General features: G+C 41.5%; 2 protein-coding genes and 1 long non-coding RNA gene across 5 annotated transcripts in view; 1 reads left to right on the top strand and 2 right to left on the bottom strand.

The window, feature by feature from the left end:
- LOC306841280 overlaps nt 1-16,296 on the top strand; it is a 29,529-nt gene extending 13,233 nt beyond the window's left edge. Inside the window, exons 3-4 of one of the 2 annotated variants that reach the window (XR_013781463.1) lie at nt 2,797-2,891; nt 16,208-16,296. This is a non-coding gene — a long non-coding RNA (uncharacterized lncRNA). Of the gene's footprint in view, nt 1-2,796; nt 2,892-9,259; nt 10,867-16,207 lie in introns of those variants that run through there. The other variant, XR_013781464.1, reaches the window with a different exon arrangement.
- The window catches only part of rgp1 (GP1 homolog, RAB6A GEF complex partner 1), a 242,800-nt gene that overhangs the window by 149,109 nt on the left and 68,461 nt on the right, over nt 1-25,230 (bottom strand). The gene's annotated exons all lie outside the window — the stretch shown is intronic.
- LOC306841260 (uncharacterized protein) lies at nt 11,002-25,158 on the bottom strand. Of its 2 annotated transcripts, XM_079371043.1 has the most exons (4): nt 25,061-25,158; nt 18,951-19,070; nt 16,963-17,787; nt 11,002-16,471 (listed from the first exon to the last, which is right to left on the bottom strand). In XM_079371043.1, exons 2-4 carry the CDS (start codon nt 18,997-18,999, stop codon nt 11,163-11,165), a joined length of 6,183 nt encoding a protein of 2,060 aa, XP_079227169.1. In that variant the 5' UTR covers nt 19,000-19,070; nt 25,061-25,158; the 3' UTR covers nt 11,002-11,162. The 2 variants fall into 2 exon arrangements, with proteins under 2 accessions (XP_079227169.1, XP_079227168.1); XM_079371042.1 differs by lacking the exon at nt 25,061-25,158 and having other exon boundaries at nt 18,951-19,838.

Below are 25,230 nucleotides of genomic sequence, written 5' to 3'. Positions count from 1 at the left end.
CAATTTCTTTATTGCAGCTGCAGCGCCCAAATTTCCCCTCTGGGAATCAATAAAGTAACATCTTATCTTGTGTTATTATATATGTATTGTATATAAGAGATGATGTAGAAAGTAGCAGCGGGGACAATTACAGACTGATGAAGAATTACACAGCAAGAAAAAAAAAGTCTGAACTTAAAAAAAGTTTAAGTGTGAATACCCAGAAAGCTGCAGGACAAGGGAATATCAGTATGGCTTCTGTGACTGGCACATATCACGCTTTCTTAGCTGACCAAAAGAGTGGTCATATAGACCACTTCAAAACTCCTCACGCGAGCTTCAAGCCCCGGCACATATAACGTCTCTTAATCTATTCGTCAATGCAGCTGGGCTTTGTGATGTTAGGGTGCTGCATGGACACCTTCTCTCCCTCAGGAACAGGTGAATCAAATGTGTTTTGACCAGTCGGTAAAACACTCATAATAGTCCAGATGTGTGAGAGCATAAAAGACAAGAGACCTGCAGTGCTACTGAAAAGCTGGTGTCACTGCTCCTCAGTTGGCGTCAGAACGCATTAAAATACACCTGCAGCTATATATATATATATTTATATATATAAAAATAAAAAACCCAACCTGCACCCTCTCCCTCTTATTCTTCTTCCTTCTCTCTCCGTGTGTCAGGCAGCAGCAGCAGCAGCCAGTTGCCATGGCAACAGAAGCAGATGTTGCAGGGTTTTTCTCCTGTGTGTTGAGGGGAGTGAACTATTGACCTGTGGCTTAGAAAAAAGAGAAATGTCAGTAATGGATATGGATTTATAAGTGTATGGGGCCGCTGCTATATTGCCTCTAACGCTGCTTGGCACACCATATGCCACGGTATGCATTTTTCATGATGTGGGCCCGACCTACTCGCGAGGGGTTGAACGCTTTACTGGGCTCACAGACTCTGGGGCTTTGCAGCAGGACACACAAACTGTATACTGAAACTATAGACGGAGTATAAACTGCACCTTGAGTTCCTCTGTGTGTTAGGACACGGGCAGAAGTTTGTTCCACAACAAAGAGAAATCTGGCTTTAGACAGTGGCTGCTAACATTTTATTACAACAAATATGAATGAAATGGCCCAACCTGCTCCATGTGACACACACACAGAGCTTTGACTGACTCGATGCGTACATGCATTAACAGCTTAGGGCATACAGTGAGTCACAGCAATGCTACAGTAACCACAAGGCCCCTTTCTTTCTGCGACAACATGCAGGCTGCAGGCTGTGACACTTAGCATAAACAAAGACGAGCTAACGGCTGTTTTGAACGGCTGTCTCTTTGTTTAGCGTTTATGTCGCTGTTTTTACAGCAGGACAAGGATGTACTCTGTCATGTAGCGCTTGCTGGCTTCCACGTATCCAAAAGAGCAACCGCGAATAGTCACACTGATGTTCAAGCTGGCCCCAGGCTCCAGGTTTGCTTGTTTTGAAAGCCCTAAATAGCCAGGCTTGCCCCCAAACTATATCTGGGATTTGCTGACTCCCTATGAACTGAACCACTGCCTGGGATTCTCCAGCAGGACCCTCCTCGTGTTTCCTAAAACACTAGGAGCGAGCTTCCAAGCAGTCCAAGCAAAGTGTCCTCTTTTAAATCTTTTTTTTTTTTTAAACTCACATTTAGCTGTTAGCTTTTTTTGTTGGTTTATTACATCGTTTGTCCTCAAAGTCTTAACGTTGAGATTGTTTGGGTTTTACTTCTAGCGTTTCTTACAATAAATGGTTCAGGCCTTTTTTACTTGTTATATCTTGAAATAAGAAGTTAATCTGGACGTGTCGGGTGAATGTAGCTTATTATACCGTCCGTAAAAATGGACAAACACCACGATAGAGTTTTTACAGTGAATCTGTGTTCTGTGTGCTTTTAACTTTCTACATTGTGCCTCTTCTTTGTCGTCTGTATAAAATTCTAATTTCCCGACTCAAGCTGAACTGATTTCTGTCTGTAAAGTGTTTCTGTAGATGCTGCCTGTTTTAAAGTGTGTGAAGGTCAGAGGGTCGCGTAGAGAAAAAAAACAACAAACTCTTTCATCGGACGCCCGACACTGAGCTGATTATTTCCTCCATCACATGAACCCATCAGGCAGAAAAAAAGGAGAGGTCACATGTTTTTTTATTGTAAACTTTCATTGATTTGTTTTTAAGTTCTCTGAGCTCATCGAGGATTGACATCCAGAGCGAGGACAAGGTCAAACACACAGTAAAGCAGAGATATCACCAGGACAGGATTTATATTCAGACCAGCAGGTCACCACCTCGCCGCACGGTTAGCTTCGACTTTTTCTGCCGCACTGACAGTGGCCTTGACCTGCGTTCACACCTTTTTATGGGATCTGAAAGTGTGTCTCAGAATCAGATGGTGTTTAATTGACTCAGATCTTTGTTGCCGAGGATCACCTGCTTCGTGTAATTCACAAAGAGAGTCGAAATTCAAAGCAAACAAAAGTGTAACACTGGCAAACTCTCCCTTCAAGAGAAGCACTTGAAAAGCTTTCATTTAATGTTCTCATCAGGAGACGGTGTTTAAAAACCAGGATATCCTTCAACATCTACATATTCAATAAAAACCAACCTCAGGTGTAAGCAGCTCATGTCACCATTTACAAAGACAGAGTGAATCATTAGCAGTATGTTTTTATCATTGGTTTGAATGAAGGCATTTAGAGAAGAAGGGAAAAAAAGATGATCTTCAAAGACACAATCTTAAGAGTGGTCATTATTCATCCTCGTTTATTTTGGCTGCCTTTCCTCCTTTCTGTCCTCCGTGAGTTGCCATATTTTCATTTAAGAAGCCTGGCACGGTGTGAAAAGGCGTCTTCATGCTGGGAAAGGTCCGACTCCAGATCCAAAGTCCTCCATCCACAGTAAGAGAACTCTAGTATTTTAAGCCTCCCCCTTCAAGTTTTTCATTTCTGACACACTTACCAAAGCAGTAGAGGAAAGACTTCATTATATATACACAATTAATCTTTAATCTGCTCCTCACCTCCACCCTGAGCTGTGATTCCTGCTCTCGGCCGACCCATCAAACATTCATGATGGTAATCGAGATAAACCTGAGGTGAAGTAACAGTTCCTGCCTTAGAATCCCAGAGGAAAGACTTCAAGGTGCCTGATTACCTGGATTAGACCCCCCGAAACAAAAAGAGTCAGCCTGAACTGAATGCTACTGAGTCAAAGTGTTTTCCAATGGAATATTTTACTGGTGCCTGGGGGAGCACGAGTGTGTGTCTCTACAAGTGTGTGACGTCCGTCCCGCCTAAACTTGGACATTTTGAACGAAAGGGTGGACAGCTTGTTCTTTTGTCATCAAGGGATTCAGAAAGTAAAAAGTTTAGATGATGTAACATAGAAAAAGTCTCTTGTTGTGTGTGTGTGCGTGTGTGTGTGCGTGTGTGTGTGTGTGCGTGTGTGTGTGTGCGTGTGTGTGTGTGTGTGTGTGTGTCTAATAAGTTTTTAGCCTTGTAATTCCCTGCTTGCTGTTCGTAGGGATCTTTTTTTGTCAGTCTTATATAATAGTGCTCAGATACGATGAAACGGGCATTCAGGGATCTGCTGGATCAGGCTCTCCCACTGTGTGTGTGTGTGTGTGTGTGTGTGTGTGTGTGTGTGTGTGTGTGTGTGTGTGTGTGTGTGTGTGTGTGTGTGTGTGTGTGTGTGTGTGTGTGTGTGTGTGTGTGTGTGTGTGTGTGTGTGTGTGTGTGTGTGTGTGTGTGTGTGTGTGTGTGTGTGTGTGTGTGTGTGTGTGTGTGTGTGTGTGTGCGCGCACATGACAAGGGAGGGTTAAGAGCAGGAAAGAAAAATGCTTAAGGAAAAATAAAGGACAGCATGATGCAAATACATGAAAATAAACATGGCCCAGGGGTGTACATTCATGCATGTATGCATATGTGCAGTGTATACATCTGCATGCGATAAATAATGAGCAAAACACTGCAGAGCACTCAGAGTACACAGTGTACAGATGGGACACTGTGTTCGCCACCAGAGGGCGCTCGTCCTCTGTGAACTTTTGACCCCCGCTGCCAGGCATTCAGAGAATCTCTCAGCTGTGATTACGTGATGTAGCTTTGATTAATTGGGTGGATATGATGGTACACACTGACTCTATGACCCTCCCAATGAGGACAAAGCCGATGCAGGATGATTACGAGCAGCAGAAGCAAGCAGGGAGTGTGAAGAGATGAAAATTGACAAACTATGAAACGGAGAGGAGAACGTGGGAGGAGTAGAAAGAGGGGAGCTGACAGGAAGTGGACATGGATGGAAGTGCATTTTGTGTGATGCAGTACGACAGTCTAAGACAGGTTTCATCAAGAGTGGGGATTAAAATATACAGAAGCTCTCATCTTCTTACATCTGCTCTGCCCCCTTAAACTGTGTAAAGATAAAATCTACCTGACATTGAAGTAAGTTTGAAGTTAAAAGGAAGTAATACAGCTAAAGACAAATGGAGAACATTAGCCTTTTTCAGGCAGACACTGTCGCAGCCCAGCAGGCGCTCCACGTACACACAGAGTCCGACGTGTGCGCACACAGCACTGTGCTCCTCCGCTGGCCACACTGAAACCATCTCACATCTGTAACGCCTCTCTTACTACCTTCAAAAACAGGACGGGGCTGGGATCACTATGCCCCCCCCCCCCCCCCCCCCCGTTACGCCTCCACGACCATCAGATTGAAGGCGAAATGTCACAGAGATGTAAATATCGCAGGCGTGAAGCAGCAGTCCGATCAGGGCTGATGACGACTTAACAGACATGCAAAACAACTCCAAAGAGACGCAGACATCAGTAACAGCATCTTCTCATTAATCAGAAGACTGCAAGTGACTTCTACAGATGCAAAACATCAAAAGAGACTTCAAGTGATCAAAGAGATGCAGAAGTACCGCAAACGGACGACTAGCAGCTTAAGGGACAAACGTAAAAACTACAAAAGAGAAGACACAGCAACGACAAAGAGATTCAGAATGTCCTCACAAAACGCCAGAAAAACAACAAAGAGACTCAGAGTGACTCAAACCTGCAGGAACGAGACTCTAAGTTACTTAAAGAAATGAAAACAATATCAAAGAGATGAGGAAGTGAGCACAAAAAGAAACACAATCACGTCTTTTTGTCCTTTTCAGTGTGTTGTTCTGTAACTAGGAGGAGGTTAGGGGACGGGACCCCCTGACTTATAATTCACACATCCGGATGTACCTCCAGAATCTCATCTTTTAATTTCCTCTCTCTCTTTTTATTTCACTTTGGCCGTAGTCATACTGTTTCTCTCCTCATGCTGCTCTTGGTGTTCCTCTCTTCTGTGGCCTCCGGAGTATCTGCCACCATGAGCTGATCAAAGAACGTTCACTTGTGACCGGAAATATTCGTCATCCCCTCTTCTTACAACCATGAACTCCGGCTGAACTCGCCCCACAGCTCCGAGGAGCCCGTTGAGACAGAGAGGCAAAATGTCACACAAGTATACGAGGAACGAGCCACTTTAGCTTTTTCACATCTTTTTTTTTTCCCCTTTACTGTTGCTCTTCTTTCTAGTCATGTTGCCTTTTAAAACCTGAGGCAGACTACTGAATATACTCTAATATGTGAACGTGTTGAACTGTTCAAGGCTGGAAAGATTTTCTCTTTGGGTCAGTTTATTACAGACAAAATGCAACTTCCAAAATATTTGTTGGACCTTCCGAATGAGAGGTCCGGCCTTTCGCACATTGTGAAAAATACAATATTTTATTCCTACCACAAGATTTACAGCGTGTCCCTTCCATTGTCAAAGGCCCTCCTCAAATATGTTCTGCCTACTTCCTATAGACAATTCCAGAGAGGGGGCGTGGTCAGACACAGCTCATTTGCATTTAAAGCTACAGACACAAAAACAGCCTGCTCTGAGTTTAAAAGCAAAAAGCTCTGAGAATTTAAAGTTGTTGGATAAGAGTATAAAATGTGAACATTTTTGAATCTCTTTCCTTGGATTTAAATTTTATTTTAAAAATATATTTATTCAGCCTTTTGTCAAATTTAGGCTTGGGTGTACATTTCACTTCATTCATTTAGCTTCTTTACTGTGTGTCATGCTGGATATGAATACTGTGAGTTTGATTTGTAACACGCTCTGGCAGCTGCTCGCCCAGGATTCAGCCAGCCAATCGTCTTGTCCGCCACCAGCATTTCGACCAATAGGAAGACACAGGCCCTCCGGGGGTGTGTCTCATTAGCTAGATTCCAGGACCTGGCTCTGGCCCACTAGACGCACTCAGCCAGAAAGGATGCAGTCCAGAGGGGGGGATTCATCATCTGCAGCATCATCATCTCTCCCTCTCTCTCTCTCTCTCCTCAGAAACAGAGAGGGAAGGAAGGAGAGGAAGTGAAACACACAGAGATGCACAAATTTGACGGAATAAGGCGGTGACTTAATTTTCCACCAGTTTTTGCAAAACCTGAAGTATTTTTCTATAAAAAATGAGTATTTTCTTTTTACACTTACAAACAGTCAGCACTACTTTGAAGATCAGCTGAAGTTTAAACATCTGTTCTCACAGACATCTGGCTTCGATTTGACAGCAGCAGGAACATTTTGTGCCCCCCCCGTGTTAAAACTATTTTGTGCAGTGGATTTATAATCAGGTTTTTGGGCACAAAGCCTATAGTTACCATCTTTGCAAATATGATGCTTGTATTTTTTCAGTGAATAATAGCTAACAATAGCTGCACAATATGAAAAAGTAGCACAGCCAGAGTAAATATATTTGAAGATAAACTCAAGTGACAGTGTTTGTTTGATAACATCTGTCCACTTTAAACCCAAGTACAACCATTGCCTCTACTTGCTACAACTATTCTAAAAAAAAAAAAGAGCATATTTTGGGGCAAACATCTGGATTTGTATTTTTAAAGCACACTTTTATCATTTTTTATTTTAATATTAATCCCATAATTCCACCATTATTTCCATATAATTTTGATTAAATGGACAAAATGGTCGGTTCAAAACGAGCTGAAGTTTGAGTGTCTGTTCTTGGGAACATCTGTCCCCTTTTTACCAGAGCGGGAACATTTTGTTCCTGCGCGGTCCTCCTTTGCACAACAACTATTTTGGGTACAGACTCCAGAGGGCCTGTGTGGAATCATCGCTGGTTTATGTAACTGGTCAAAGTGGGCGTAATCCTGAAAGGCTAACGTTATCCAAACATGCCCAACTAGAGGCAGCTCAGGTGATGGCGGTGGTGGGGAGCGCAACATATCTGGTTCTCCTCATGGCCTATCAGGTTGAATATAAGTCCTCAACCTCATGGGACCAGCACTGACCTTTTCAGCATAGATCATGCACTCTTCTACCTGTTCTCCACAGTGGACGCTACCTCTGTCTTACAAACTCCCTTACAGTGATCATCGGAGTAAAATCACTTTTATCTAAGTAAATACAGTTTTGAATATTTACACTGAAATCACCACTTTCTAACAAGGCCGTATTAGCAGTAACAATGTCCATCCAATATCTAAAAGATAACATTGGGATTGTTTCGTGTTCCCAGAGGGCACTTGCTTTGTCCTTGAATAAGTAAACTCATGAGGAAATATCAGAGAACTCCGGCTGACAGATTCGCTGGGTGAACCGTCAAGACTGACATTTTTCTACACGCCATTACTGTGATAAGAAGGAAAATGCCCATTTCTAAAACAATGTATAACTTGATTACAACACTAGTTGATAGTAATCAATTAAATAATAAAATGTAACAAACGATTTATTAATAATGCCCTAACGATTTGTATTATTTTAAGCAAAACATGTGTTTATACAATCTTGTTTTGCAGTGCAATCAGTCATCTTTGTTGAACAGTTACTTGTGTCTGCATCAATCAATCCGTTGTCATTTCTACCACCATCCAAGCACACAATCAGACAGATTTATCAGGAAATATCTGTAGACTGCTCTGCTAATTACCATGAGTCGGAAATAAACCTGGAGTATTAAAGCCACTTGAATATTAATGGAGGTGTTAAAGCGGATTCACATTTATTTCCCACCTGGGTCAAGTACTGAAAAGGAAAACATTGTTGGATAGACCATTATTCAAATGAGAGTGCACAGACCTTAATAGAAATCAGCCTAACCATTAACTTGTGTTTTAACACAGCCCAGTAATTTTGTTCCAGCATTTATAGGCATGATTGACTGTGCTGTTCCTGTCTATTGTATTGCATGTAAATGTGGCCCCGTCCATATTTCCCAAAAAGCCTCATTCAGGACCTTAAAAGGTTCCAAATAAAGATAAATTAGGGTTACCATGTTGCCTTAATCTGAACTAATGCCAGCTAAAACTGCAATAAGTGCCAAAGAGTGGTTTCGTCATTCTCTGTTTGCACCGTTCAGTGTTACATTGTTGATTTGGACGTTCAATGTTATGGAAGAATTTATTTGCCTTTGAACTCATATTGTGATAAATGTTGTCCTTGGCAAGAAAGAGCATTTTTATACATGCATGTGTATCTTACTTTTAAAATATACCCGAGTCTTTTCACCGTATTGGCAAGTTAAAAGATAATTTATGCTGAATAACTTGTGTATCACTTCAACAGAATTAACATTTTGATGAATACTTTTTATTTACTTCGCAAGCATACCAGAAACATGCATGTGTTAGCTTAAGCTATAGCTCGCAGCCACGTAAAACATGTTTTTCACACTTTTTTTTTAGATGGTAGATGAATTAAATTACTTTAGTCAGACTCATGTACCAGACTTCATGCTAGCTAGCTGTCCTCATAGCTATATGAAGCTATAAACCTTAAAGCTGCAACACGAGTGTCACATTGTTAAGCTAAGCTAATTTACTGCTAGCGGTACAGTGGTACAAAAACTGAAGATTTACATTATTTGCAGAAAAATTCCAATCTATCTGTCTGCCTTTCTATCATGCATTTTAATGATGTTTACTAGGTTAATATTTCAAACAGGCTAAAACCATTCAAACTAAACCACTTAAAAGTGTGTCTATGAATTTAGCAGAAAAGCATCATGCACTCTGTTATCAATCCGAGCTAATAGTCAATAAACCTAGAACAAAATGTGATGAGTCCGAGGATTTAAAAGTGTTGCTAATGACTTTTATTTTGGTGTTTGTGTTGGATACCTGACATCTTTAAAACATTATGCGAAAACGTCTGAAAATTATGTTTTGAATCAACTGCAATTTGGCACCTTATTTCCCCCTTATTTTCTCCCCAGACGCTTTGAAAACAGTCACACCCTGCAGAGATGATCAAAGAAGCAAGGATCCATCTTGACACAAACCCTCTCAGCTCGTCTCCAAAGGCAGCTCACACTGAAAGGACAGATTAAAAAAACATTGCTGCCATGTTAGATACCGACCAGCACTCACACTCCGTAATTTTTAGCCTGATGATTGCACACAAGTGTTTTTGGCTGTTGCATTTGGCTCAAAGGATGATGGGAGTTGTTGTATGTATCCACCCGCATTTTCCTGGCTGTCAAAAATTGCATTCTGAGAAAGCCGTACTCCTCTCATCAAGAGTCATAATTTACTTGTCAAAGCAGGAGTCCTCTCAGCATGCGGGAGGCTCCCTGGGGTTATAATTGCGAGACGGTTTGGTTCTCCTGAAATGCCTCCAGTCAAGATGGAGCACAGGCCTAGTCAGCCTTTGTGTACGCTTCCTTTTCAAAATAGCCATTTACACAGAAAATAGTAAAAACATGGTTTGGGAAAATATATGACTGGCTTCACCATACTTTCACCATCAACTTCTTGTCATGAAGGACTTTGAACACTGATTACGTTGGTGCTCATGAGTGATCTGTACACTGACACAAGGTCCCCATCTTGTGGAGAGAGTATGAAAGTTTTGTGAATGGTGCACATGGAGCAGGTCAGCTAAGGTTTGCTTTAAAATCAGGATGGATTTTAGCTCAATTAGAATTTGGCAGGGATTTTAAAAGCAATGAATTATTAAAGATGTAAATGAATCGTTCAATGAGGATGACGTTTAGTTAAACATGACATTTACCACAGTTTCTTTCCAGCTTGAGATTTAAAACATAGAGCACAAAATGTATTAAGAGCACTGCATTGCTGAACATTAAATTTGTGGTTCTTTTGGGCTTAAAAGAACAGTAATTGAGACGTTCACTTGTAGGAGCCACTTTCCCCTTTTGAATGAATTCTTGTTAAGGCTTAAAAACCAAAGAAGCCAAAAATGGAGAAATATTAAAAACATGTCAATGCAAATTTAAAAAGTTGTCGTACTTTTTTATTTAATCACTGTAAAGCCCCTCAGATTTATTGTTACCATCTGAATGTAGCCCAAACTACTGAAGTCATATTTGTATTTATTCATTTTTATTTTATTTATTTTGACAGTGACGGTGTACATCCAATTAGCTGTACCAGAGTTAGAGCTCATTTACATCTGTAGTCTCTGGGCAGGAGCAAAACGTCTCTGACAAGAAAATGGGGATCACTCAACTGTGGAGGTGACAGCTTCAACCTTGGCCAATTAACTCGGAGTAAATAAACGATCTTAGTATACGTCTTCAAATGAATAAGCCATTTGGATTTCAGACCCTTCTAATCTTCTTACAGCCCCTCAGCTTTTTGTTCCAATAAAAAGTGTATGCAATTAAAGCTTTTAAACTGGTACTTTCACTTTGAGTACACACAGGATCTGAGTAAGCCTTTAAATGAACAAGAAAGTCATTTCTTCTTCCAGACAGTTCCACACATATTAAGCCCTCAGAGTTTACTTGTGAACCTCGAAAGAAGTGGAAACTCTGACTTTCTGATATCTGTACCAAGACTTGAAGTGTTTCGAAAGTCTGAATCATTCTTCAGATTAAATCAGAACCCAAAGTGATTTTCATTTATTTATTCTGTTTCTCTTTTCTGCTGCTTTAATCACCTTACAGCTACCAAGATTGATCTTGTTACCCTCTGAACAGAACCTTACCTTGGTGTATTGGTTCTTTGACTTACTGTACAGTGAATAAATGATCTTTACAGGATGAATTATTGTTTTTCTGTCAAATTTATTTAAACATATTCACAGTACAAGATTGAAAACACATTTTCTAAGACAATTTTATAGTCCAATCAGTCCCAGCTCCACAACTTCTCTCAGCTGTTTGAGTCTACCATACCCTCCATCTTCTCCAATAGTGCCTCAATCATAAAGTTGTTAACCCTGCTGCTAATCAAATGATACCTGCCCCCACACTTTTCGACAAGCTTCGATAGCTCTCCGTTCCTCAGGATGTGCTGCTCTGCGCTCTCTCCTAACAATTCCCCATGTGTGAACAGCACAAGCGTGTGTTTCCAAATCCCATCCCCAAGCAAACTCATGTGCTCTTCTACCGCTCTCCTGTACTTTACTGTGCAAGTCAAGAAGGCCGGCATGAGCAGCAGGACGGCGGCAGGTCCTGGGTGACACCAAGAGATGCTGTCACGAATGTTTTTCCTTTGAACTGTGCGGGTTGAATCGGGTCCGTCTCGCCACTTCAGACCGCGTGGTTCTACGAGAGCAAGACCACGCCCGGCTTTCTGACCTTGCCATGTTCTGAAGGAAGATCCGTCCAGTTTGGGCGCCTCTCCAAACAGGATACTGACACTAGATGGGGAGCGAGAGGACCAGGACTCACCTAACATCATCACCCTCAAATCCGACCCTGTAGAATCTTTGTTGTTTGAGCTTCTTTGACTCCCCGATAAAAACCCTAAATCTTCAGTGATCGACGTCCTTTCCAGTTTGTCTTTACATTGTGTCTTCCTCTTTACGACTCCTCTCCCTCTTATCTCTTCCTTTTCCTTCAAGGTTTCGTGGTGACAGTTGTTGCTCTTTGCAGATGACGCTGCGGTTTCTCTCTTCTCATCTTCCCTGCCTTTTGTGTTCTGTCCCATATCTGACTCCCTTCCTCTTCCCTTCCCTCCCCTCTCGCTGACCTGTTGATCTACTAAATGCAAGTCGTCCTCTGAGCTTTCAACCTCCGCTACTCCATTCTCTGATTGAATTGTGTTCATCGCCTCCTCTCGTTCTTTAAGATTCTCTTCCCACGTTCCCAGTTTCTCAAACAAAGCCTTCAGATTTTTCTCCTTTTTGTGAAGTTCATCCTTCAGTATCGCCAGGTCTTTCCCCATTTCATCCAGCTGTTGGGTTGTTGAGTTTACGTGCTCGTTTTGGATGTGCAGCTTGGACTTCCAGTCGAGCAACTCCTGCTCCTCATTTCTCAAGTAGTACTCCCTATCTTTGAGCTCTTTCCCTTGATCTTTCAGTCCTTTTACCTTCTTTTGAATATCCTGACCGTGAGAACTTAACTCTATCTGTTTGCCCTCCAGAGCGCTAAGCAAGCTGTCCAGCTCCCTTTCCTTTTTCTGGATATTTTGTGCTCTCGCGCGCTCCAGTTTTTCGTTTTCCTCTCGTTCTTTGTGTTGTCTTTGTAAATGTGCTTCCCATTCGCATAGTTCCCCTTCCTTACTTTCCAACTTTCTCTTTCTTTCAACAAGCTCTTCCTCTTTTGCATCAAGTTCAAGTCCTCTTTTTCTCACCTCCTCCTTGTTTCGGATCAGAGCCTGTTCCCTTTCTTCTACATCTTTTCCCTTCACTAATAACGCTCCTTCGACCTCCTTGTCTTTTAATCTGGATTCACTTTGTTTTGTAATCATTTCTTTCAGTTTCCCTTCTGCTTCATCCACGTGTGCCCGTAGTTTGTCATTCGCTTCCTTTAACGCCCTGGCCTCTAAATTACTCATTTCAAGAATACTTTCGATTTCATCTTTTCTGTTATGTTCCCGCTCTTCATGTTCCTTGAGATGTTTGTTAACTTCTTCATTCTCCTTCTTTTGCTCCTCACATTTTAATCTGAGGTTGTCGGTCTCTTTTCTCATCCTTTCATTTTGTTCCTGCAGCTCGTCAAATTTCCTTCGGCTTTGCTCGAATTTTTCCGTGACCTCCGAAACTCTTTGCCGACTTTCTTCCTCCAAACATCTCAAAGCACAATCTTTCTCCTTTGTCAAGGTTTCTATGTTCTCGTTGCTTCTCGCAATCTCTCTCTCGTAGTTCTGAATCATGCTTGTCATCTCTTTTTCCATCTTGTTGGTGAGCTCCTTCAGCTCCGACTTTGTTTGCTCGAGGATTAGCTTCAGTTGGACGATCTCTTTCTCATTCTCTTGATCTTTCTGTGTCAGCTGCTCGAGTTGGTCGTCTTTCTCTTTAAGTTTCTCCGTCGTTTCGGCGTTCTTTTTTATTTCCTCATCACTTTGACGCCGTTGTATCTCAACCAGATTGGCGGCGAGGTTTTCATTGCTTTCTCTCAGCTCCTGGATTTCTCTCAAGTAGCTCCCACGCGTCTTCTCAAACGCCGTCTCTCTTTCTTCAAGAAGTCGCTGTGCGTGTGCGACCTCGTCTGTTTTCACGTCTATCATTTCACGGAGTCTGTTCATCTCGCTTGCGTCTTTCTCGTCCTTCTTCTTCTGCTCTTCCCTCCGTGCCGTTTCCCTCGAGTCGGCCAGTCGTTCAAGTCTTTCGATCTCAGTTTCCTTTTCCTTGACTTTTCTGTCCATATCGTTTAGAAGCTGTCGTTTCATCTCCTCCATCTCTCCTTCTCTGTCTTTCAGTCTTTGTTCTGCCTCTCTCTTTTGACTGAGGATAATTTCTCCCCTCTCTTCTTCTTTTCTTTGCAGGATTTCATCAACATCCTTGATGTGTTGTTTCAATTTCTCAATAATTCTTTCTTTTTCTTCAAGTTTTTGCTCCATCTGGCGTTTGTGATTTGAGTGAGCCTCCTCGGTTTGATGCAGTTGTTGCTCTACTTCCTTTGACTGCTCTTTTATCCTTTTTATTTCTTCCTCTCTTTCCCGCAGTCTTTGCTCCATCTCTTTCTTGTTATTTAAAAGAAGCATTTCTTTCTCCTCCTTTTGCCGCAGTCTTTTCTCGACTTCCTCTAGATTTGACTTCATCTCCTTTATCTCTTCTTCTTTTACTTCCAGTCTTTGCTCCGTTTCTTTCCTGAGAGTCGTTGCAAGTCTTTCTTTTCCCTTCTCACTCTCGTGCTTCATTTCTTTGATTTGCTCATCGTGATGACGTTTTAACTCCTCAGTTTGCCTGTCTCTTTCGTGCATCGTCTCCAAAATGTGTTTTTCAAGATTTTCCTTCATCAGCTCCTTCTCTTTTTCACTTTCTAGCCCCATTTGTTGTATCTGAGCAGCATGCTTTAGCTCTAAAGCTTTCATCTCGCTTTGCTTTTCTTGCGTTTGTTTCTGAATTTCTCCTGCAAACTGTTCTTTTAGCTCTTTCATCTCTTTCTGTCTCTCTTGCTCAATGTCCTCTAACTGAGCCTTGAACTCCTTTTTGACATTTCCTACAACTTCCGACTTTTCTCTCAACATTTTATCAATTTCTTCTTTGTGTTCAGCTTTCAATACCTCCGTTTGTCTTTCCATTTCACCCTGATGCTGCTGCTTTAAAACTTCTACCTCGTTGTCCTTCTCTTGCACTTTTTGTTCCATCTCCTTTTTGTAATCTAGACGGATCCTTTCCTTTTCTTTCTCATTTACTTTCCTCTTTTCTTCTAATTGGACGAGATACTTTTGTTCTAACTCTACTATCTCTCTACGTTTGGCTTTCTCTTCTTCTTCTGTTTTCTTTGCAAAGCTCTCTTTAACCTCTGCAATCTCTCTTTGTGTCTCTTGTCTCCTGTCCCTTATTTCTTTTTCGTGTTGCTTTTGGACTCTTTCTACATTTTCAGCATTGTCCCTCAGTTTCTTGTCAATGTCTTCTCGGTGTTTGTCTTTCATTTTCTCCATCTTTTTTTCCATTTCGCTGATTCTTCTCGCCATCTCTTCCTGAAGCTGCAGTTTAATGACCTCTATCTCGTTCTCTTTCTGACGTATGTTTCTTTCCATCTCTTTCTCGTGCTGGGATTTCATTTCTTCAGCTTTCTTCTGCATGTATTTTTCATATTCTGCTTTATCGTCCTTGATTTTTTGCTTTTCCTCTGAGGATTCCTTTCTCAGTCTTTCCTGCTCTTTGTCTTTTTCAAGCAGCCTTTGGTTCATCTCTGATTTCAGTTTATCTTCTAACTCGGCCAGCTCCTTCTTTTTCTCTTGTGCTTTTCTCTCCAGAGTGTCACAATACTGTGTTTTAATATCTTCCATTTCTGATTTTAAAGACTCAGCTTCTCGCATCCACTCTGATTTCTCTTTCTTCTCTTGCTCTACGCTTTCCTCCAATTTCTTCACCTGACTCATCCACTCTCGTTTCTCTGCTTTCATCACGTCCTCCCTCTGCTTTCTCTCATGTTCATTTTCCACATCAGCTCTTTCAAGGTTGAGCAGCTTTATTTGCTGCTCTTCGAGTCTTTCTTGCAGCTCCTCAATCTCTCTTTCTTTTAGCTCTAGGTTTAGCATGCCCTTGTCTTTTTCCTTTCTAATCTGGTTCAGTGCAACACGGATTCTTTCGTTCTCTATGCTCAGATCCTGAACTTCTCTTTCTTTGTCCTCTGTCAGCCATCGCATCCTTTCCTCTAGATCCCCGATATCGTTCCGTCTTTCGCCGATCCTCCTGTTCTCATCCTCTTCTTCTTCTTCCTTTTGAATATCCACCTTCCCAGGCGACTTCCCTTTCTTCTTCCTGTCAAAAATCCACCTGATGCTTTTCATCTCCCTGTCTCTCATGTTTTTCAACTCTGCATCCTGACGTTGCATTTTATCTCCCATCTCTTTCAGTCGTTGATTGAACTTTTCATTTCTTTGCCGGCTCAGATCCCTGACCTCCTGAACCAAACCGGAGAAAGCCTCGCACCTGTTCATGGCGGCCATCTTTTCCACCTTCTGCAGGAGATCTGTCACCACACTAGAGCCTACTGTTCCTCCTCCTCCATCTAAGCTGCTAATGACGTGGTATCTTCCCCTGCACTTCTCCAGCAGCCACTGGAGCTCCCTGCCTCCTCCTTGGATGTGCTGCTCGATGTCCACCCCTTCTCGAAGCTGATCTCCGTGGGTGAACAGCAGTATAATATGCCTCCACACGCCCTCACCAAGTAGCTCCAGATGTTCCTTAACATGCCCAGATCTCACCAACGTGTCCACTCTCAGAGTCAACAACAGTGCGTGGGGCCCTGGAGGACACAAGGCCACACTATTAATGATTTCCCTTTTCACCCTCTCAGGTGTGGCCCCGGCGATTCCTCCCTCCCAGCCAGGAGTGTCTACCACCGTCACCAAGCGCATGGCCACCTCTGCTTGCTGACGATGGCACTCCTCTGTCACCTCTCCTGCCTGGAAGACGTCCGTTTTGCCCAGGATGGTGTTTCCAGCCGAACTCTTCCCTGTTTCTCGCTCACCCAGGAGAACCAGTCTGACCTCGGGTAAACGTCGAGGAGCCTTGGAGAAGGACTGGTGGGCGTCCAGCTCAGAGCCCTGAAGACCATCACCTGGAACAAAGACAGGTAAAGATAATGATGGCTTTTGTGAAATTCCACACAGATTCAATGGATAACGTTAAGTCTAAATTTTTAGCCTCTGATAGCGAGAAAATCATCCTAACAAGTCAACTTACACACCGCAAATAGCTAACACCCCAATGAAAATGCCTTCTATTTATTTTATTTTTTTTCTCAAATTGCAAATTAGTGATGCAAAAATGTGTCTCTCTCCCGTCATCACCACGTTTAACACCATTTTGGTTTCTCTGCTAAATCCTAAAGATAACACCAGGGTCTTCAGCTGCGCAATAATCTTTTGTTTAGTAATGTACAAGTAAAGGTTCTTTGCTTAAAAGAATAGCTAGCTGCTTCGAAATGACACAGAAAGAAGAGAGTAAACAATAAGTTTATGTACAAATGTGCTATATCTGTTTTGTCTTTAATGTTTTTAAATGATCTTGATGAGCGATACGGCATTTTGATTGGGCTGAATGACTCACTCATTAGAGCTGCTTTGATGGTCCCTCTCTGCACCTGCTCCTCCATCTGCCTCTGTTTCTTCATTCTCTCCCTCGCTCTCCTCTTCCCATCTGCCTCAAGTCCCAGCAGAGCTGTGTTATCAGTCTCTAAATGGCTGCTCCCATCCTTCTTGTCCACCATCAACTCCAGCTTCCTTATCAGCTCTGTAACTTGCGTCCCATCGCCTTTGCACCGGTTATCCAAAACGTGGTATCTATTTCCGCACCTTTGGAGGAGTCCCTTGAGTGCTTGTCCACTCATCGGGATCCGTTGCTCCATGGACATCATGCCTAATTCATCTCCCCTCGTGAAAAGTAGCATTGTATGGTTCCAGATTCCTTTTCCCAGCGGCTCCAGGTGCTCCTCTATCTCTCCGATGTAGTCCTCTGTGACGGAGGCGCAGGCTCGCACCACCAGAAGCACAGCATGGGGGCCGGGAGGACAGAGTGACACACTCCGTAAAGTTTCTCTTCTTACCCAGTTGGGGGTGCTGTTGAGAGGGTAGTACCATTCCCATCCTGGAGTGTCCACGACTGTGACTTTTCTCCCCACCACGTCCGCTCTCCTTTTCACACACTCCTCCGTTGGCCTCCCGCTCTCGAATCCTCCTACCCCTCCAAGGATGGTGTTGCCTGCCGAACTCTTTCCAGTTCCTTTTCGACCCAGCAGGACCAGTTTAAGTTCTGGAAGAGCAGGGGAAAGGATGACCTGGGTAGTTTGAGCATGTTGTGAGTCCATGGCCACCTGCAGACTTTCATCAGTGAAGACAGGGAGGAGAATTTCCTCTGTGCACCGTACAGGAAAATCTGAATGACAAAAGACAAAGAAATGTGACCAAACATTCAAAGAAGTAGGATGCTACAGTGCTGCCTCCAGTGTTAGCGCCTAATGCGCTATCAACTTTCTTTCATCCAAATTTGCTCTTTAACAGTTGTCATTGCAAACAAGCAAACGAGTCTAATTGGTAACAAACTCCAGGTTACATGTATTTAGCTATTAACCATATCTTCACAAAGAAATGGTAGCTAATGTAACTTAGCGTGACATGCTAGCAATACCTAACTGAGTATTTACTCAGTTTTAGGCACTAAATGGGTAATGAATGATTATTTTTGTATATCTTAAACTATGCTAGCTAAGACTCCCCTTACATTGTAGGAGTGGTTGAATCATGAAATAAGCAATTTCATTGAGTACCTGTTGTTCAACTCTTTTTTTTTTACCTCGAATTTTGCTAGCTATAGTAAACTTAGTGAGAACATGGTTAAAAGCTAACATACGCTGAAGTAACTTAAATGTTAGTACTGTATGCGTTATCTACTGTTGTGCTTTGTGTGTTTTTTTACCTCAAAATATGTCTGATTATAGTAACATTAGGAAAGTGTTGCTTTGATACTTAACTGTTAGTAGCATTTTTTTAAACCTTGAAATAGAGAAGCTAACTGCGTGGCAAAGAAGAGGATGGAGGCTAACATTAGCTTTTGTTTCTTAGCTGTCCGCACCTTATGAGTTATCAAACCCTGCCTAAACATTAAATTACATTTTCTTTCAAACAGCAGATACAGTGTTGACTTCACTCAGGCCCAGTTCTACAAGGCTACAAAAGTTTTTTCATTGCAACCTCATTTTAAATGTCTGCATCCTCAATTGAATGAATGCAAACAAAAATAAAGATTTTTTTTACTTTAAGTAATCAGGCCCCTCGAATGTCCACAGTCACTCAGATGTTGTGCATTATATCCATGATCTGATGGTCATGACATGTGTATATAAACCACATGTAGAACCCATAAGCAATTTTTAATTAATGTTGCTGGTCACTGAAGCTGCACTGCCTTTAATCCTAGATGCACCCTGAATCATTTTGTAGGCCTGTCTTCACTTATCCCTTAAGTTGAAGTACCTCTTCGTAACTTTATTTCAATAGAACCCTAAACAAAGAATGAAAGAGCTCTAAAAATTAGCTTACCTCTGTCCTCTCCGATAACTTCACTACAGTTCTCATCAGTCGTGTCCATCACCTCTCAGTCTGTCCTTCCTCTTCCTCTATTTTGGTTCCTGTATGTGTTTCACAAGAAGTAAGCTATTTCTTCAGCATCATTGTGAAAGAAGAAAAAAAAAACCAGAATTACGCTGGAGGTAAATTGGTTCCAAAATGAACATTTGTAATGCAGTCGGAGAACACAGACAGTTTTGGCGACATACCCTGTCATGTGACCTTCCTGCGGTTTTTCAAACATGTTCTCATTCATGTGAACAGGAAGTTAAGAGGCGGTACGGTGTTTGTTTGTTTTTACACAATAACCTCTTAGTAACATATTCATGCAACTGTGAATGCTGCTAACAGTTGCAAGGATGTGTTCATGTATACGCAGATGTTCTGCATGTTATTGCATGTAAAGACGCACATGCTGGCTTCACATTGAGAGCTGCAGAGCTCTTTGGCGTGAGACACAGTCTTGTGGTTAAGGTTTGGCACCTACGTTTCCTGTATTCATAGGCTGCCAAGAACAAGTGTCAAAAAAATGTCAAGGGTTAGTTCCGTATTTTAAATACCTGACTTGTAGCACAGTTATAGTAGCAGGTATGAGATGATTAATGCCTTCTTCAATGTCTATAACCCCTCCTACAGGAAGTCAAAAGTGTTCCTGCTGTTTCTGCTGAAAGCTACATTTGTCTTATATCCAGCCTATACTTGTCAATGCTGAATTGGGCAGGTTAAAGTAAATGGCTACCTATTACTTTTGGCTTTCCTGTCTTCTTCTCCCTCATAGTTTATGTTTAGATGCTGACATTACACTAGATAATTTCACCCCTCTAAGTATGATGGAGTAAACTAAAATAAGCAGAGCCACAAACAGAAATAGACCAGCTAGCGAGAGATTAATTTCTTAGCATCACAGATTTATTTTCTAACAGTCCACTTATTGTGTGAGTAGCCAGCATCTTTTCATCATGCCTGCCTGCTGTCATGGCAGCCTGGCTGCATACATGGTACAACATGTTCTTGTGTCCACTTCATAAACACACACAAACATGAGATCATGTCCTTTATGATTCAGTCTTTCCCTTCGCTCCAGTCGGGGTTAATAAAAACAAACCCTGTTTATGGAAAGGACTGAATCAGTCGTATTGATTTGAGGCCATTAACCAGCCGAGTTGTTTTGAGTGTTGGGTGAATGTTACTATGAGGGATGCTTTTCTACATGTGTGCTGCTTTTTGTAAATGTCAAATGAATTACTTTTTATTGGACTTCCTGCAGCAGCACTTCTCTTTAAAAGTGAGGCTGTCTGGCTTTTAACAGACTCCATATCATGAATAATAAGAGCATAAAAAATTCTTCCATCATCGACGGAGCTCACAGATTAAATGTCACATATAAATCTGCATCGGTACTTGCTGATTGGTTTGGCCCTAAATGTAACTGGTCAGAGGATAAGTGCTAGTGGTAGAAATGGGAACCCCAGAAACTTACAGCACAGTGTTTCCTCTGTAATTTCAGGGTTATTATTTAGTTTGCTTCCACATCTGTCGCCAACTTGGAATCAGTTTTTAAAGTAAGGTTGGCTTTGAATACATTTTCTTTTTTATATATATATTTTTTAAAACCCATCTCTCTACTTGAGATGGAAATTACTTTTTTCAATGTTTTTAAAAAGGTTTTTTAAAGGTTGTTGAGATGAAAAAAGATGGAAATCTTCTGTCATGGTAGCAGCATAAAGAGACGAAATAAAAATGTCATATTGGGGCACAAGCAATGCAGGATGAGCTGGCTGTTCAGTAGATGTCTTTTAACGTGTCTCAGCCTTTTCTTCTTATTTAATGACCCTCAAATTCAATATGAATGCCAACAAGGAAAATAAAAGTACAAGCAACAGATGAAAGGGGTGGGTGAGGTGTATTAGCTGGCTGTACTCCAGTTCTTAGAGCCAAGTCATTTGGCTAATTTCCCATTTTATTTTAGTAGAAGTGATCTAACCCTCAAAACAGACCCACAAACCGACTAGCCTAAAGCTTGCCAGGTAAAATGCCAGCAATGTAAGAGTATGTTGATAAAACAGCTGATAAAGGGACACGCCCACACAGTAATGGTGGCTTGTCAACATTTGGGTTTTTCACCACAATTGGATTATATACTGTACATAAAAATGTGTTCCCGAAGCAGTAAACATGACAAGAATTTAGACCTACATGTCAACATGTTTAATTCTGCTTTAATGTTGGGCATATTATGTGACCTTAATGAGGGTGAACTCACTTTTGGAGCAAACCCAATAGTGGCCGCACGAGGAACTGCACCTGAGCATTGTTGTCATTTTCTCGACCCCAGTGGTTGCAGCTCAGTTCGCTCCTATTTTGTGGGTTGAGCACTTTCATTAAGAGTGTTTTCATGTACTTGATAATAGCACTGGTAATAACGTTGACAGTGGCAGAGTATCAAAATAAAGCAACAATATTAGGATCTAAAATTATGAGGTGGATTTAGTAGTTTGACACCTCTCGCCAGATTGGAGCTCATTTTGATTCAGTGCGGTCACATTTGACTGTTCTCTGGCAACAGGAAACCAAGTGTGAGCCAACCACCCCCAAATCTAGCCATTTGGCAAGCTTATTGAAAAGTACCCTGTAGAGTGTTTAACCATTAGAGCTGCCATGGATTTATCGAGTAATGTTTTCATGAGTGGGCCATTCAAGCTCAGCCAGTTTTGGTTTGAGAATTAGCTCCATGCAGGCTCGCTTTGGTCCTGTCATTCATCACAATCTGGGCATGGATCCAACAAACAAGTGCTTATTAGTACAACTCTAACGGTAAATAAATAGCCAGGACTGACCAATGTGGAGCTTTGGTGAAGCTGTTTCGACATTCATTGTGGTTTCACTGACAAAACGTGATCTTAATTTAGAGGCAGAGACCAAAACCCCAAAAAGAAGGAAGAGAGGAGTGTCCCACCTGAGTAAAAATAAAAGGTTAAACAAACACAAAACCAACATGTCAAAGAAAAGCTTCACACTTAGACATAAACCAACACAAACCATACCACCATCAAAAGTAAGTTCTTTCCTCTTACCCTAACCTCACCTGCGACTGTTACCAAACCCAACCTTTGCAAAATAGCAAAACTAACAACAAGATCAAAAAAAGTCAAATACACTTAAGTATAAAAATAAGAAACCAGTCTGAGCGTTTCCTGTTTATGCACGACGCATAAAAAAACCCCCAAAAAAACAGTGACACTAAATTCATACATGTGGCTGATTGCAGAGCAGGGTGAAGAAGAAGTCAGTACACCTGTATGCAGTTTAATTCCTGCAGTAAGTTATGATGCGTTTATTTTGAAACCTCTGCTAATGTTTGAAGTATCACATCATGTCAAGTTTTAGAAGTTATGCCATGGACATTTATTTTTCTGACAGGACAGCGGACACACTGCTACGTCTCTGGTTTAAAACATAAAGCAGCAGCTCGTCATCGCCGCATCACCAAGCCCTGAAATATACCTTACTCTATATATGTCACTCTGAATGGGAATATGATTAATTTATGAAGATATGCTCTTATGCTGGATGTAATTCATGAGGAAATGTGAACTGGTTCATTTCTATTGTAGACTTCTACACATCCAGGCTCCTTGATGTTGAAAAGACTGCACATTTAAGGGCTCTTCAGCTTCACTGTACGTCCACTCCTGACAGTCTAAGCTAGCACTACATCCCTTTTCTCCTGATGGCAGGGCACCATCGGTAGTATTTAAATATATATTTTGCATAAAGGGCCTGTTTGCTAGCAAGGACTTTTTTTTAATAGAGCAATGTTTTTGTTTTTTTAACCTGTTGACAGCAGAGATGATCTTTCTTTAGTTTTTTACTCAATCAACTCTTTAAGTCCCATTCTTAAAGTTGAACCTCTGAGGATCACGACTGTCGGTTTAAAGTGAGATAAACTAAAAAGCTAGAGAGAATGTATTTCTTTACAGCTGCAGACCTCACTTATCACTGAAAACCAAAGTCTGTCACTTTATCTGAATGAAGCTACATCCAGCTGTGGTTGTACAGAGATGGTAGATTCCTCATCCTGATCCTAAATTTGACTGACCACTTACACAACACTTTCACCCTGCAAGATCCTGACACACACCCATGCACACAAACACACACACACACACACACACACACACACATGGTAGCTCTTCCTCTCCCCTGTTGGGTATATAACTAGAAGCAGAAGTCTTGCAAAACGGAGCGGCAGCAGCAGCAGCAGCAGCAGCAGATTGACTCCAGCCAACAGCAGCTTCTCCACCTTCTTCTAAGGTACATCCACTTTAAGCTAACTCTCTTTCTATTGATTCAAAGTTTGCATTCTTCATTCACAGCTGTTCCGTGGTAAAATAGTTTGCAAAACTTTCACACTGTAAATCTTATGCAGCTTCATAACTTTGTTCATTTGTTCCAGATGAAGTGGCAAATAAATGACGCATCTGAGAGTAATTGAACATGTTCCGTTGTTGTTGTGCAATCTTTAGATAATGTTTAAACAAACAGTTTGACTCAAAAGATTCATTTTATATATGACTGTGATTATTTAATGTCATTATTATTGTTCTTTATTGGTTTACATTTGGTGGACTGGCTGTGTGTCATCCCTACCTAGTACTATAGAAACAGAGGCATTTATATCACCTGAATTTAGCTTATTAGCAACATCTTAAGTCGATTAAAGATGTTTATTCACAAGTTTGAATAAACAGGTTAAATCCTAAAGAGGTAACACAATAAGCTAGAATACATGTTTATAGGATATTGAATATGCAATACTTCGAATAGTTAGATTTTTCAGAGATTTCTCTATTTAAAAGTAAAACAAAACTCTTCACTCTCAAATGAAAAAAAAGTCTTGTAGTTTAAAGTTTTTCATGCTGTAGAAATTTAGGGGCTCTGGTTTTGTTTTGTTTTGTTTCTGGTAGAAAAAAGGCTACAGTCTTTTCAGACCCAATCCCCCGACCACACCCTCCCACCCCGGCTCACTTCTGCTTGGGAACATGTGTGCAGGTTTTTCTCATGTGTCAGCATTTCCCAAACTTGTGTTAAAAATGTGCGAGCATACACCACCAGTGTCTCACACGAGGAAAAGTGTATACTGAATCCCAGAATGCACTAGTGCACATCAATATCATAAACTGCAATAACTAGATCTCCTGAAGAATCGATCTCAAACTTTAGCTGCTGCTTCATGACAGATGAAACACCCCATGTTGCGTCATATCTCTGCAAGAGAAGCACATCTGTCCATTCAACATTTAGAGCCGTCACATTTAAGGTCCAACAGGAAGTCCTGTGTTACTTTAGCGAGGTAGAATATAGATGAACAATTATCAGTAAAATATCTGAAACAGTCAAACTGTAAAAAATAGAACTCTAAATACTCATACAGCACAAGATTAGCTTATTTGATAGCATTTTTACATTTTAATGCTAATTTATCTCTAAGAATGTATTTCTATAATTATTATTCGTCAGCTAGTTTTAATTCTTTCATCTTAAAGGCTCACGTAGGTTTCCTGTAACTTTTCTTAACTGGCCTTGAATTAAAGGGGCACTGCGTAGTTATAACACTCGGGTTTGAATTGATAAGTAAAATAATTAGCTTATTGGAACTTCTTTACAGTAAAGTAGTAACTTTCTGTCATGTGAATACAGTGGAGCAAAGACTGCAGTGTTTCCTCCTCACAGGCGATGAAGACGATGAAAGTAGAATCAAACAGCTTTACATGGAAAGAGGTGCTGCCACATTGCATGAGTAAATATTGTGTTACTATTCTTAACGCCGCTGTACGGCCGTCTGTGAGTCTGCACATCGGTCAGTTTGCAGAAGGTGAGCATGTCTCCTTGAAGGTGGAACAGAGCTTTCTCTGTGTTTTAAATGATGACCTATGGAGCAAAACGTCGCCTCGATCTTCTCTGGTGAAGCGGCACACGCCCATGTTATGACACTTCTACTCAGCCAGGTGTTTGGTGTTTGTGCTGCTGCTGGCATCCTGTGAAAACACTGTGTGTGTATTTAAAGGTTAACTCAAGCTTACCTCATCCTTACGTCATCATCAGGAGCAGCTCCTGGTGGAGGCAGGTTTTCATCAGACCCCATGTGGTCTGAGCGGCTCATGTCACTTAAATCCCTCTCATGTTTGGCTGAGAGGCTTCGGTGAGTCACTCTGAGCACACTGAGCGTCTTTGTTCACATCACGGGGACGTT

Source organism: Symphodus melops (assembly GCF_947650265.1).
Source record: "Symphodus melops genome assembly, chromosome: 20".
Lineage (NCBI taxonomy): Eukaryota > Metazoa > Chordata > Actinopteri > Labriformes > Labridae > Symphodus > Symphodus melops.
This window is presented reverse-complemented; position numbering and strand designations above follow the sequence as displayed.